Consider the following 15,485-nt stretch of genomic DNA (forward strand, 5'->3'; position numbering starts at 1 on the left):
AAAGGTGTGCACTATCACCACCTGACTGGATGAATCTCTATTTATGGCTTTTTTGGTTGTGTTATTGTAAAACTTTGACGATACTGTTACCAGATTGGAACGTGGTATTTGGGGTAACCTAAATCCATATTCCTGTGCAATAATAGATCATATTTGGCTTCAGAATAAACTCTTGTTCACTTTGAGGTGGAAGCTCTGTTTTCATTTTGTTTTGTGTGTGTGTGTGTGTGTGTGCTGACAGACACTGATATAAAACTAGAATCTTATGCTCTCTAAAGCAGCTAGGTCTCTCTCTCTTTCTTTCTTTTCTTTGGGGAGCATGGGTCTCAAACTCAGAGATTTGCCTGCCTCTGCCTCCTGCGTGCTGGGATTAAAGGGGAGTGTCAGCAGCACCACACCTGGCTGAATCTGAATTTTTTTTTTAATTTTTCATTTCAAAGCCTCCTTCCTCGTGAAAAACCTGAAAGCCACTGTTTATCGGTGATGGTGACGCCTGTCATCTTCTTCCTAGTTTCACCATTTGCTCTGCGGTGGTGGGTGCTGTGACGCACATGGCCATACAATCTTCTGGGAGCAAGAAACGGATCCTGTCTTTTACTAGCTTTCACGTGTGTTCCTATAAGTCAGCTGCTCTTGTTTCATTTCTACTTCGGTGACAAATGCTGGTACCAAAGGCAACCGCTTGTAGTCTGTCATCCAGGGAAATCAGGGCAGGAACCGTGTAAACTTCCGGTCTTCGTGCCTGGGACCCACACACAGTCCTCTGGGCTCCAAAGGGGCTCGAATGCCATTTCTCTGGCTCTGTCATACCTGGTTCATGCAACTCGTGTAAGCTTGCTCAGGCAAGCTTGAATCTAAACTTTTATCATACAAAATTGAACAATAAATCTTTTTATGTTTCTACTTCCTGTAATTAGTACTTTCTTATTTGCTTATTGTGCTTCAGCCTCTGTGACCTGTCCCCTCCTTGTGGCCTAGTTTATCACCAGTCAAAGGTGATGTGGGATCCCTCTGTATATGTGTTGCTTTTATTGGATAATGAATAAAGCTGTTTCAGCCAATGGCTTAGCAGAGTAAAGCCAGGCAGAAAAACCAAACAGAAGTATAGAGAGAGAGTAGGCAGAGTCAAAGAGACACCATGTAGCTGCTGAAGGAGACAGACGCCAAAACTTTACCTGGTAAACTACAGCCTCATGGCGATACACTGATTAATAGAAATGGGTTAATTCAAGATGTCAGAGTTAGCTAGAAATATTCCTTAGTCATTGGCCGAATAGTGTTGTAATTAATATACTTTCTGTGTGGTTATTTGGGTCTGGGAAGCCTGGAAACAAATGAGCAGTCTCTGCTTACACCAAGGAACCAAGAGAGCCAGGTTAGCGGCTATCCCAGTTCCCTCGAGATTGAGAACTGTTCTAACACAAGGGGAATTATAACAGTCCCCCCACCCCCACCCCCGCTCCCCTTCTACACAGATGAGAGCAATTACTTATAAGGGTAAGCTGCACTCTGGAGCAAAAATAATCATCTTGTGAAAAACAGTGATGCAGATTAACAGTTTATCCACCACCCTCCTGGACTGGAGCTAAGGTGATACAGATGGGGCCACACCTTCATCAAGACTGCTTAATTATCATACTTTTTGCTTATAGCCCAACAGTTCTTCCTCTATTTGAACCAAAAGTTTGTTCCTTCTTCCCAATGCATCCATTAAGTCTCTTCTCTGATTTTCACATTCTTTGTCACTTTGGTTGGCATATTGGGACGGGTAGGGGTGTTGTGCTTGTTGGTGCTGCTGAAGCCGAGACTCCGCCCCTGAAACTGCAAACAAAGTAGCAACCATAAAGGCAGGTGGATTTTACTTTATTTTGACACAGTGTCTCAATATGTAACTTTTACTGGCCTAGAACTTGCTATATATATCAGTCTAGCCTCAACTCACAAAGATTCTCTTGCCTCTGCCTCCAGAGTGCTGGAATTAAAGGCGTGCGCCACCATGTTCCAAAGTAGTCTGGATTCAAAGAGAGAGGGATAGATTCTGCTTTTCTAGTTTGCTTGTTTTCTTTTTCTATTCAGTTATTTATTTTTATTTTTCTAATTTATTATTGTGTGTGTGTGTACATGCTGTTTGTGTGTGGGGACATGTGGTCAGAGGATAATTTGTGAAGCTGGTTCTCTCCTTCCACCTTTACATGGGTTCCAGAGATTGAACTCAGGTCATCAGACTTGCAGGTAAGGGCCTTTACCCACGGAGACAGCTTGCCAACCTCCTGCATCAACCTTGCTTTGTTATCAAAGATTTATTTTTGTCTTATATGCATGAGTGTTTTGCCTGCATGTATGTATGTGGGCAGTGTATGTGCTTGGTCGTCAAGGAGGTCATAAGAAGGTATCAGACCCCCCTAGAACAGGAGTTAAACCACCATGTGGGTAATCAAACCTGGTTCCTCTACAGGCCCAACAAGTACTCTTAACGGATGAGCCATCTCTCCAGCCTTTGTTTATTCGTTTGTTTGTTTTTGAGACCATCTCATTATGTAAACCAGACTTGGGTCATAGAGAGCCACCTCTGCCTTCCAAATGCTGGGATTAAAGGCTTTTTTTTTTAAATTTTGTATTTATTATTATTATTAGTTTATGGTTTAGATTATCTCAGTATTGTTGGCAACATCCAAAGCACCATAGTCAGGGGCCATTGGCCTGAGCAGAGTGTAGACTCTGGCCACATTGGTGTCACAGATATTTTGCAGTTTCTTTGATCTGGTGTTTGCTGGCCTTACATCCACAATAAACACAAGCATGCTGCCTTCTGTCTTCTCTATGGCTGAGTGGTCAGGGGAACTTGGTGATGACATAGCGGTCAGTCCTGTCTTTCTGGGATACTCTTGCGAGGTCTTGTGAGGGTATTTGGGCTGTCTCTCAAGTCACAGGACTGTAAGTCACCAGAAGGTGGGGATCCTTTGTGACTGTGGATGCCTTTCTGCACTGTCTGTTTTGCCTTCACTGTCTTAATTTCTGCTTAACTTTGGCTGGGATCAGTGGGGCAACACAAGTCTCCCTCTTTTATCACCATCTTGGTGAAAAAATGTCTTTTGTCAGTGTTCTATTGCTGTGAAGACACACCATGACCACAACAACTCTTATAAAGGAAAACATTTAACTGGGGCTGGCTTATAGTTTCAGAGGTTTAATTTATTATCAGCATGATCCAAAGCATGGCAGCAACAAACAGACAGAGAAGGAGCTGAGAGTTCTACATCTGCAAGGGAACAGGAAGAGAGAGACACTAGGCTTGGCTTGGGCTTCTAAAACCACAAAGCTCACTCCTAGTGACACACTTCCTCCAAGTAGGCCACACCTTCTAATCCCTCTTAAATAGTGCCCTAATGACCAAGCATTCAAATATATGAGTCAAAACCAACTTTGTTTTTTTTATATATTTATTTATTTGTTACGTACACAATAGTCTGTCTGCATGTATGCCTGCAGGCCAGAAGAGGGCACCAGACCTCAATTCAGATGATTGTGAGCCACGATGCTGGGAATCGAACTCAGGACCTTTGGAAGAGCAGGCAATGCTCTTAACTGCTGAACCATCTCTCCAGTCTCCCCCCCAACTTTGGCTTTTATTATTATTATTATTATTTTAAAGGCTTTTATTTATTATGTACACAGTGTTCTGTCTGCACATAAGCCTACTCACCAGAAAAGGGCACCAGATCTCATAGATGGTTGTGAGCCACCATGTGGTCGCTGGGAATTGAACTCAGGACCTCAGGAAGAGCAGTCAGTGCTCTTAACCTCTGAGCCATCTCTCCAGCCCCCCCACCCCACTTTGGTTTTTTGAGGCAAGATTTTTTCACTGAACCTGGAGCTTGCCATTTCTGCAATTGGTTAGCCAGAAAGTTCTTCCAAACCCTCTTATCTGTGACCCTTTAGCTCTTAGTTTAACATTGTCATAAGTGACTTTCAGATGGGTGCTTGGGAACCCAACCTAGGTCATCTCTCCAGTCCCTCTGTCTGAAACTGAACTCTGTAAGTATAACTTCCTTAGTTCAAAGTTTTTAAGACTTCAGGCCATCCTTCACTTGTCCCATTGCTTTTGTGCCTGTGGTGAGGCAGCATATGGCTGGTGACTTTGAGACAGAGCAAAACTTTCCACTTCATGGCTAGGAAGTAAAAGAAGCAGGGGTTAGGTCTCATTACTCCCTTCAAGGGCACAGCCACAGCCACCTTCTTATAGTTTGAATTAAAATGTTCCCCACAGTCTCATATGTTTGGGCACTTGGTCACCACCTGGTGGCACCTCATGGGAGACTGTGGAATCTTTTGGGTGCAGGGCCCATCTGCCCAGCAGACATGGAGCTGTTGGTGTGGGAATTGGCAGATACAAACTGGTTCTGATTTTAGCCCAATGTCTGCTTTCTGATCATCCATGTGATTTAACCAAATGCCTCACACTTCTGTTGCTCAGCCACAAGCTGCATTTACTTCAGTGTCTCCCCAACATAAGAGACTTTTCTGTTAACAGTGAACCAGAATGGATCCTTCTTCCCTTAAAGTGCTTGTGTTAAATATTTCATCAAAGAAAAGCAACTAATAAAACCTCTTATTTGGGGAGAGGGAACTAGAGAGATGGCTCACTGGTTAAGAACAGTTGCAGTTCTTTCAGAGGACATGGGTTTGAGTCCTAGCACCCCCCGAGCAGCTCACAACCACCTGTAACTCCAGATCTAGAGGATTTGACATCTTCTTCTGGTGTCCATGGCTACCGCACTCGTGCACAAACACATCCGCACTAATGTTTTTTTTTTTTTTAAAAAAAATATTTATTTATTTATCTATTTATTATGTATACAATATTCTGTCTGTATGTATGCCTGCAGGCCAAAAGAGGGCACCAGACCCCATTACAGATGGTTGTGAGCCACCATGTGGTTGCTGGGAATTGAACTCAGGACCTTTGGAAGAACAGGCAATGCTCTTAACCTCTGAGCCATCTCTCCCGCCCCGCACTAATGTTTTGTATTAAAACAACAACAAGAAGCCAGGTGGTGGTGGTGCACACCTCTAATGCCAGGACTACACAGAAAAACCCTATGTCAAAAAAAAAACATAGTAAACAAAACAACAACAACAACAACAACAACAACAAAGAACAAAAACCCCTCTTATACCTCTTGACCTGTTAGGTTTGCACTACTTCCCTATACTGTGGACTGAGGACACAAGACCTTTTTGGGACATTCCGAATCAAAACAACAGCATCCAAGTCAGGCAGTGGTGGTACACACCTCTAATCCCAGCACTTGGGAGACAGATACCAGTGGATCTCAGTGAGTTTGAGGCCAACCTGGTCTACGGAGTGAGTTCCAGGACAGCCAGGGCTGTTACACAGGGAAAGATGTCTTGAAAAAACAAACAAATAAAAAAAAACTATGCTATCTACTGTTGGGGAATATTATTTTAAGGTGTGTTGTTTCTGTTTACGCTTCATTTGTTTGACTTGGGAAACCGTGATTCTTTGCCTGTCTTAAATACCTGATGGTCTAATAAACAACTAAACTTCCAATAGTAAAGCAGAAGCAAGGATAAGCAGGGCTGGCAGGCAGAGACTATAAATAGAAGAACTGAGGAAGAGGAAGAGCAAGAGAACAAAGAGAGGAGGACATCAGGGGCCAGTCACTCAGCTACACAGCAAGCCACAGAGGAAGAAGTGAAGAAAGATATACAGAACAGAGGAAGAGAAAAGTCCAGAGGCAAAACGTAGTCGTGATAATTTAAGTAAAGCCGGCAAGTAAAGCTAAGGCTGGGAAGGAAAGCTGGCTAGAAACATGCCGAGCTAAGAGTTTATAAGTAATAATAAGCCTCTGTGTGTGTTTACTTGGGAGCTGGGTGGCAGGCCCCCCAAAAAGTCAAAAGAGTAAAACAACCCACAGCACCCTTTGATTCCTGGAACCACAGTCAAAATGTGGGAGTGGCCAGCAATGCAAGTTACATCCTGAAGTTTTTTTTTTTAACCATGGTCCTCCCTTTTTCTCATTACTTTTTAGTTTGTTAGCTGTATGTTTGTTGCCTATGTGTATTCAGGTGTGTGTGTGTGTGTGTGTGTGTGTGTTTAAGACAGGCTCTCATGGGGCCAGATGATGGCTTGGTGATCAAGAGAAATTATTATTCTTGCTGAGGAACTGGGTTTGGTTCCCATAGCCCAGAAGGTGACTCAGTCACCTGTAACTGCAATCCCAGGGGAATCTGCCTTCTGCAGGCTTTCATATGCCCACAATGCATACACACACACACACACACACACACACACACACACACACACAAAATGAAAATAAAAGACAGTATCTCACTCTGTAGCCCAGACTGGCCTGAAACTCACAGAAATCTACCTGTCTCTGAGTCCATAGTGGTGGGATTAGAGGCCCTCACCACCACGTGCAACAGTACTTTCTCATTGGAACTGCCAGTCTGCAAATAATGAAATGGAAACTTATTACTAATTATGAAAACTTGGTCTTTAGCTTAGGTTTGTCCCAACTAGCTCTTCTCACTTAAATTAACCCATTTATATTAATTCACATTCTGCAATGTGACCTTATCTCTCCTGCATCTTGCATCTTCTGTTTCTTCTCTGTCCAGCTGGTGACCCCTTTCTTCTTTCCAGAGTTCTCACTCTGTCTGAAGTCCCACCTGTATCTCCTGCCTTGCTATTGGTCATTCAGTTTTTGATTACACCAATCACAGCAGCACATCTTCACACAGTGTACTCATATCCACAAAACAACCATGACTAGCATTTCTTACCTTAGTTTTTGAGACAGGGCTTCTTGCTGAACCAGGAGTTCTTTGGTTCCATTGTACTGACTAGCCATCAGGCAAAACTCAGGGATCTAATGGGATTGCAGGTATATGCCACTGTACCCAGTTTTTTTATATGGGTTCTAGGGATCTGAATTCAGTCCTCATATTTACACAAGCATGTTATCCACATCTTCTTAGTCCTACATTTGACTTTTATTTATTTATTGGCTTGTTTTTGTTTTTGATTTTTTTTTTGAGACAGGTTTTGTCCCCCCACCAGTAGGTAGCCCTGGCTGTCCTGGAACTCACTCTGTAGACCAGACTGATTTTGAACTCACAGAGATCCATCTGCCTCTGCCTCCTAAATGTTGGGATTAAAGGCATGCATTACCGCTGTCACGCCCACTTTTGACTTTTACTATCACACTGTACTGAATAAGCATGTACAATTATCATATATCTATTAAAATTTTTAGTTTGCTAATTTCAGGATATTGGGGGTAAGAGGATTGCTTCCAGTTAGAGTCTAGCCTGAATTACATAGTGAGTTCCAGGTTAACCTGGCCTAAAGGAATGAAATCAATCTCAAAACAAACCAAAGTTAAATTTTAAAAGGGTCTAGAGAGTTGGCTCAGCAGTTTAGAATTTACTGCTCTAAGAAGTATGTGGTTCCCATTACACACACGATGGCTCACAAACGTTGCTTTCCCAGGGGATCCAATACATTCTTCTGACCTCTCCAGGCTTCCGCATTTTATTTATTTGGTTTTTCGAGACAGGGTTTCTCTGTAGCTTTGGGGCCTGTCCTGGAACTCTGTAGACCAGGCTGGCTTCAAACTCACAGAGATCTGCCTGCCTCTGCCTCCTAGGTGCTGAGATTAAAGGCAAGCGCCACCACTGCCCTGCTCTCTCCAGGCTTCTGAATGCATGTAGTACACATTTACCAGGCACACACACATACAAAGAAGAGAATTTTTTTGGATGAGCTATAATGATGTCTCAGAGGTTAAGAGCACCTGTTGCTCTCGCATAGGACCTGGGTTCAGTTTCCGGTACCTGCATGGTGGTTCACAAACATCCCTAGCTCCAGTTCTGCTCTCCTTCGTACCAGGCACACACAGTTACAAGCACTACCTCGCTTCACTTCAGCCTACTTCTTAGACTGCATTACTTTATGTTTGCTTTGTTTTTCAAGACAGGGTTTCTCTGTGTAGTCCTGGCTGTCCTGGAACTCACTCTGTAGGCTGGCCTTGAACTCAGAGATCTGCCTGCCTCTATCCTTCAAGTGCTGGGACTAAAGGCGTGCACCACCACACCTGGCTACTACAATATTTATATTGACAGATTAAACTTAAACTTGAGTAATGTTACATTTTTGTTACTGATATTATTTTTATTCACTACACTGATCTTGAACTCACAGACAACTTGCCCCTGTCTCACAAGTGCTGAGATTAAAGAGTGTGTTACCATTCCCAGCTTAAACAAACAAACAAACAAACAAACCCTTTTTGGTTGTTGTTTATTAAAATTGTTCTTACCAGGCTTGATGACACACACCTTTAACCCCAGCACTCAGGAGGCAGAGGCAGGTGGATCTCTATTAGTTCAAACAGTAAGGTCCAAGCCAGGGTCCAAGTTCTAGGCCAGCCAGAGCTTCCTAGTAGGACCCTGCCTCAAAAAAGCAACAACAACAGAGCAAAAAACAAACAACATTAAAATTGTTCTTTTTTTTTCTTTTTGTTAAAACAGAACTGAAATTTATTAATAGGAGGTTTTTCCTTAACATAGATTCAAGTACAGGGTGCTCCCAGAGAAAGTAAGGCACACCCAAGAGTGTGGGTGTGGGCTTCTCAGAAGAGTGTCAATAAATTTGTCCTTTGTATATAACGCATTCTAATTACTTTACTCTCTTCCCTCATATACCTCCCTCCCACCCCGTCAATCCCTTTTTCTTTGTTCAAATCCCTTTCCTACATCCATTTAGCAAACCCATTTTCATTGTTCTTCATTTTTTTTTGTTTTGGTTTGTTTTATTGAGATAGGGTCTCTATAAAGTCCTGGCTGTCCTGGAAGTCACTATGTAGACCTGGCTGGCCTCGAACTCACAGAGAACCACCTGCCTCTGCCTCCTGAGTGCTGGGATTAAAGGTGTGCGCCACCATGTTCAGCCTCTCTGCACTTTAATTATTTTGTGTGTATGTGGGCAGGTGTGGAAGTCAGAGGACAATCTTCAGGAGTCAGCTCTTTCCTTCCACCACATGGGTCTTGAGAAAAGAACATAGGCCACCAGAGTTGTGATAAAAACCTTAACCTGCTGAGCCACCTCTTTGGCCCTCACATTCACATCTATGTGTTGTGTTTTGTGTCCCACTGAAGTTAACCAAGGCCATTTGTATAACTGTTGCTTCAGAACTAGCCTTTGGGCTGGACATCGTAGCACAAACCTTTAATCCCAGGATTCAGGAAGTGGAGGAAGACAGATAGCTGTGAGTTTGGGCCCAACCTGTTCTACATAGTGAGATTCAAGATAGTCCTGTCTCAGAAAATAAAAACAAGCAAACCAACAAACAAAATCCAGCTATCTACTGGATCCCCAAGGGCTCACCAATGAATACACAGCTGAGAAGTTGAGTAACAGTAGTTACCAATTATACCCTCTTAGTTGGTAGAGTCAAAATAAAAGTACATTAAAAAGGCAGTTGATGCAAAAATACACTTTGTTCCCACTGAATGATATCTCAGGGCAGAAAGAAATGTAACAGTATTAGGGATAGCACGCTCTTCTGCCCAGTTGGACAGACAGTAGGGCTCAATTTTTGGAGAAATCCTTACTCTAAAGCTGTCTCTAGGATTGTGTGATGGCTCGGCAGATGAAGATGTCTGTCACCAAGCCCAACAACCTGCGTTCAATCCCTGGAACCACATAGTGGAAGGGAGAACTCCTTCTTCCACATTGCTGCACCATGAACATCACAGCCCCATGCACACAAAATGAATAAAATGTCATTTTCTGACACAGCTGTTTGGGGATGGTGATGCTGACGCCTGAAGTTTCGCAGTACTTTTCTTCTTTGAATTTATTGGCCTGTATTGCAAAAAGAACATCCTTAGAGAGTTATTCAGATTTAATTAACAATAGACTGAATAGATTCATTAGGTTTTCAACATGATATTCAGCTAGAGATGGGTTTGGGAAAAAAAGATTAAAGACTTGGGTCAAATGTAAGAGGCGCTTGCTTGGAGAAGAGGCGTCTTCTGGGAAATGTGGGTAGCAGAAGCATGTGGCACTAGACACATGCTGAGGAATCCTGGGAGTGTGGAAAATAGCTTATAAAACCCCAGGACACATTTGCAAAAGTCACTATTTATCTGTTAGTGGCATAAGGTCAGCAGTTAACCAAATACCTTGACTGTAAATTAGCAACTTTCAACTTAGAAAGTTACTGCTCGAGAGTGTGCCTGAGGCGCCTGAGGCGTCCAGACCTACACCTGCAGGACAGTTGTGCTGCCTAGAATGACTGGGGAGGAGAAACCAAACCTGCCGGTTTATGTAACTTTAATGAAGTGAAAATGTAAATGGTGAAAACAATGTTTTATTTATCATAACCTTTTAACCTTTATGATGGCATTTTTAGTTTCTTCCTTCCTTCTTTCTTTTTCGCTGAGGCAGGGTTTCTTTGCGTAACAGCCCTGGCTGTCCTGAAAATTGCTTTGTAGACCAGGCTGACCTTGAACTCACCAGGTGTGCCTGCTGCTGGCATTTTCATCATCACGTGCCACACACTTTGTTCTCGCTGCCCTGTGTTCCCAATTAGCTATTTCCTTTCCTTTCCCTTCTAGTGGTAATCACTACACACACACACACACACACACACACACACACACACACACACACACATACACACACACATACACACACACACATATACACACACACACATACACACACACACACACACACATATATGTTATATTAAGATAACTTAAAAATAACTGTAGCACTTACATAAGATACCAGCAGCAATTCTATCATTTATATTTAAAAGTCAGGTCTCATTTGCAGAACTGGATGGCCTAGAACCTGCTAGGTAGAGTGGGCAGGCTTCAGAGACCCATCTGTTTCTGCCTAAGTGTTGAGATTAAAGGTGTATACCACATCTGCTTGTTTTTATTTTATATATTTTCCAACCTTATTGGTGAGGTTTCATGGAGCTCGGCTGGCCTGCAATTGTTATACAGGTCACCATTTAGTCCTCCTGCCTCTGCCGCCCAAGTGTTAATGTTTCAGGCCTACACCAAATCTTTTTTTGTTAAGAATTTTTTAATATAACCTTTTCTCATTTGACATAGCTATCCCCATTCCCACTCCTCCCCTCCTCTCGCTTCCCCCGACCTTCCCCTTACCTCATCCACTCCTCAGAAAGGGTAAGGCTTCCTTCCCATGGGCAGTCAAAGTCTCGACACTTCACTTCCAGGCAAGACCAAGGCCCTCTCCCCTCTGTCTAGGATGAGCAAGGTATACCAAATCTTTTTTATATTGTTCACTATTCTGTCTTCTCAAAGTACTGAATTTTCATACCCTGTGGTGGTTATCTGTCAACTTCACACAATGTGGAGTCACATGGGAAGAGAGGACGCCTCCACCAGAGGTCATCTGAGGGCATCTTCTTGATTACCTACCGACTGGTGAGGCCCTGCAAACTGTGCCACCCCAACAGAGGGTCTTGGGTTGAATAAACCAGCAACAGAGTAATGGGTGAAAACCAGTAAGCAGCACCGCACCCCTTCATTGCCCTCATTGCCCGTGCTTCAGATCCTGCCTCTACTTCTCTTAAGGGTCAGTATGAGACAACAAACCCTTTCCTCCCCAAGTTGCTTTTGGTCAAGATGTTTATCTCAGCAAGAGTGAAAAATAGGACACACTCAAAATGTAAAACACAAGACAACTTTTAAGACAGGGAATATTTTATTTAAAATCCATCAGTGAAATGGACAGCTTGGGTCTATGACAAATCCTTCATATTTTAAAGCATAAGTCAGTAACTGTATGAAAGCACATATTGCCACATACAAATTAGCTGATCAGACCACATTTTCTATGTTGGAACACAATAAACTTCCCTGTAAAAGCAGCACCTTTGTGACATTTAATTTAGTACTCCTCTCCTTCTTCCTCACCCTCTCCTTCAACTGAATCCACACCAACCTCCTCATAATCCTTCTCTAGGGCAGCCATGTCTTCACGGGCCTCAGAGAACTCTCCCTCCTCCATACCCTCACCCACATACCAGTGCACAAAGGCACGCTTGGCATACATCAGATCAAACTTGTGATCTAGGCGAGCCCAGGCCTCAGCGATGGCTGTGGTGTTGCTTAGCATGCACACAGCTCTCTGAACCTTGGCCAGGTCTCCACCAGGTACCACGGTGGGAGGCTGGTAATTAATGCCAACCTTGAAGCCAGTAGGGCACCAGTCCACAAACTGGATGGTACGCTTGGTCTTGATGGTGGCAATGGCAGCATTGACATCTTTGGGAACCACATCACCACGATACAGCAGGCAGCAAGCCATGTATTTACCATGGCGAGGGTCACATTTCACCATCTGGTTGGCTGGCTCAAAGCAGGCATTGGTGATCTCTGCTACAGAAAGCTGCTCATGGTAGGCTTTCTCAGCAGAGATGACAGGGGCATATGTGGCCAGAGGGAAGTGGATGCGAGGGTAGGGCACCAGGTTGGTCTGGAATTCTGTCAGGTCAACATTCAGGGCTCCATCAAATCTGAGGGAAGCAGTGATGGAGGACACAATTTGACCTATCAACCTATTTAGGTTAGTGTAAGTGGGGCGCTCAATATCAAGGTTTCTACGACAGATGTCATAGATGGCCTCATTGTCTACCATGAAGGCACAATCAGAGTGCTCCAGGGTGGTGTGGGTGGTGAGGATGGAGTTGTAGGGCTCAACCACAGCGGTGGAAACCTGGGGGGCTGGGTAGATGGAGAACTCCAGCTTGGACTTCTTTCCGTAATCAACAGAGAGCCTCTCCATCAGTAGGGAGGTGAACCCAGAGCCAGTTCCCCCGCCAAAGCTGTGGAAAACCAAGAAGCCCTGAAGACCTGTGCACTGGTCGGCCTATAGAACAAAAGAAAAGATATTGAATTGGCTGGCACACCCAACACCACAACCCTCTCACTGCATCTTAAATGTATCCATCTGTGGTATTTACCAGCTTGCGAATTCTGTCCAAGACGAGGTCAATGATCTCCTTGCCAATGGTGTAGTGGCCACGGGCATAGTTATTGGCGGCATCTTCCTTGCCTGTGATGAGCTGCTCAGGGTGGAAGAGCTGGCGGTAGGTACCAGTGCGAACTTCATCTGGAAAAGGAGCACAAGTCAGCCACCCACCACCAACACCAGCTCATTCATCCTTCAGTGTCTGAAGAGAGGTCTGAGGATGTGACCAGGGCAGAATGCCCCACGGAAGCCCCTGGTCCACTTACCAATAACCGTGGGTTCCAGGTCTACAAACACTGCCCGGGGCACATGCTTGCCAGCGCCTGTCTCACTGAAGAAGGTGTTGAAGGAGTCATCTCCTCCCCCAATGGTCTTGTCACTTGGCATCTGGCCGTCAGGCTGGATGCCATGTTCCAGGCAGTAGAGTTCCCAGCAGGCATTGCCGATCTGGACACCAGCCTGGCCGACGTGGATAGAGATGCACTCACGCTGTGGAAAAAAAATAAATTAAACTGTATTTCTATTTTAGATTTTAATAGAATTCTAAAGTGTTTCTAAAAATACAAATAGTGTTGAAATTTGTTTGGAGTCATATCCCTAATATAACAGAAACAATAAGAGTACCTGCTACAAACAATGCAAATGGGTGTGGTCTGAGTAATGTCACCTTAATATTGTCTAAGACGTGCTGCAGACCCATTGTTCCCACAACCATACTTGAATAGATGAGTTTTCATAGCTTAAAAATATTAAAAGTACAGATTCTGTAAAATGAGATTATTGTCTGGAATTACTTTAATTGCTTCTTTTCCTGATGAGTAAAGATGAATGTTTTGTCTTATAGGGTATGGTGTTTCAACATGGAATCTGTACTGCGGCTGAGGCCGGAGCCACGCCCTTCTGCAGAGTATCTTCAGAACCCATCAGAGGCTAGAAGCTAGATAAAGTGTGACTTCTGCATTGCGCGTTTTCTGTGCCTGGTGCTAGTCTGCGCTCTTTGTTTCATTATTTAACAGAGAAAGCTCTATTTCCAGCAGCTATACGATCCTCGCTGCTTTCAGTCTCCTAGCCCTCCTGACCCTGTCTGGGCCAGTTGCCTGAATTAATGAATTAGTGGAAATGTGTTAGAACAAAAGACAGTTGGATACAAGCTATAATTTTTTTCTTTGCAGCAGTTTCATCATTTTCTGAAGGCTTCTCAGATTCTTTTCTACTGTATAGAACAGAAATATCCTTGAAGCTAAGTTAATAACAAGCGCCAACGATAAAGATTACATTTAAAACTAGAAATGGTATTTTTATTCGATTAATCTTTACATACCACATAAAATATTACTATTATTTCAGTCTGTAGAGATATTATTCTATCGCCTTTATAGCTACTGCTTTCATTGTCTGTGGGCCGGGGGGGGGGGGGGGGGCGGGGAAGGGCGTTTCCCTGGGTTCTGACAATCAGGGTCCTCCAACCTTCACAAAGTGGGCTTTGTCCCTCCACCAACCATCCAGACCCCTCCCCCAAGAGAGATGTCCCCGTTATTAAGTAAATCATACTTTTGATACTCAAGCAAACAAAACCTCTTGTAAGACTACAGTTCCACAACAATTTTTTAAAAACTAAAAATACAAATCCGCTTCCGAGGAAAGTTTAAAGAGGGTGAACCCCTCCCAAAACGCCACGGAAGCAGGAGACAAACAACCCCGCCCCTGCGCCTCCCTGACACCGGCTGCCATGGCTCCGATGCAAACTAACCATTTTCCCAGAAGTGGGGCGGCGTTTCTGGAGTGCGGGCTTGGCCGCCGCCCTGCCCACTCGCCCGCCGCAGCGCACCCCCCGCGCTTGAGCCCTGGCTCCGGCGACCCCAGGCTGTGCGAGTCAGCACTCGCCGGCGCCTTTGTTCTTCCCCGGGTCTGGGCGTTTCCCTATCCCGCACTGCGGCGGCGGGACTTACGGACTCCGTGCCATGCTCAATTTAACAGGCGTGGAGACCACCTTCCCCTCAGGAGTGACAAAAGGTTTAGGCTTTTACTTGTAGATCTCGGGCGACTGACTCCCTCCCGCTACCGAGTGTTAAGGAAGGTGGCTCACCATGGTTGCTGCTTCGCGGCTTCCCGGAGGATGGCGGAGACGAGGAGGAGGTGTTGCTTCTTACAGCGCGACTCTTAGGCGGTCGATGTAAGAGAACCTGCGGCACATGGGCGGATGCAGCTCCTTATATACAGCTCAGTCACCATGGGGATGGGCCTTGGCCTTTTCCTGTTGGTCCAGACCCCTCTGTCTGCCCAGAGAAGCCGTGACAGGAGAGTGGTGATTGGTGCAAGCGACATGGTATGAGGTAATCTCTCCCCCACCCCTTCCCCCTAGCATCCGTAGACTTTGCATCCTTCAGACAAAGGCTGAGCAAAGGCAACTAGCCGAGCATCCATTATGGGGTGGGGTTGG

At 44.5% G+C, this 15,485-nt stretch overlaps 2 protein-coding genes and 1 long non-coding RNA gene across 5 annotated transcripts in view; 1 reads left to right on the forward strand and 2 right to left on the reverse strand.

Annotated features, from left to right (window-relative positions):
* Positions 1-15,273, reverse strand: part of Tuba1b (tubulin alpha 1b) — a 30,327-nt gene extending 15,054 nt beyond the window's left edge. The window contains exon 1 of the mRNA XM_087899259.1: positions 15,132-15,273. Within this exon, the coding sequence (XP_087755385.1) occupies positions 15,132-15,134 (3 nt within the window). The 5' untranslated portion in view covers positions 15,135-15,273. The remainder of the gene's footprint in view (positions 1-15,131) is intronic.
* Positions 11,758-15,273, reverse strand: LOC148119018 (tubulin alpha-1A chain). Its single transcript, XM_087899260.1, has 4 exons — positions 15,132-15,273; positions 13,312-13,534; positions 13,038-13,186; positions 11,758-12,943 (listed from the first exon to the last, which is right to left on the reverse strand). The coding sequence occupies exons 1-4, from the start codon at positions 15,132-15,134 to the stop codon at positions 11,963-11,965; spliced, it is 1,356 nt and encodes a 451-aa protein (XP_087755386.1). The 5' UTR covers positions 15,135-15,273; the 3' UTR covers positions 11,758-11,962.
* Positions 15,237-15,485, forward strand: part of LOC146891009 (uncharacterized) — a 37,932-nt gene continuing 37,683 nt past the window's right edge. For 2 of the 3 annotated variants that reach the window (XR_014997939.2, XR_014997943.2), the window contains exon 1: positions 15,240-15,378. This is a non-coding gene — a long non-coding RNA (uncharacterized LOC146891009). Of the gene's footprint in view, positions 15,379-15,485 lie in introns of all 3 variants that reach the window. The other variant, XR_014997941.2, reaches the window with a different exon arrangement.

Source organism: Myodes glareolus, chromosome 19, assembly GCF_982192425.1.
Source record: "Myodes glareolus chromosome 19, mMyoGla1.1, whole genome shotgun sequence".
NCBI lineage: Eukaryota > Metazoa > Chordata > Mammalia > Rodentia > Cricetidae > Myodes > Myodes glareolus.

What these genes read in the sequence shown, in the direction of transcription:
- LOC148119018 (XM_087899260.1), bottom strand. An exon ending in CCTGGAACCCACGGTTATTG is followed by an intron (nt 13,187 to 13,311) that starts GTAAGTGGACCA and finishes CTCCTTTTCCAG; the next exon opens with ATGAAGTTCGCACTGGTACC. An exon ending in TGGACAGAATTCGCAAGCTG is followed by an intron (nt 12,944 to 13,037) that starts GTAAATACCACA and finishes TTTGTTCTATAG; the next exon opens with GCCGACCAGTGCACAGGTCT.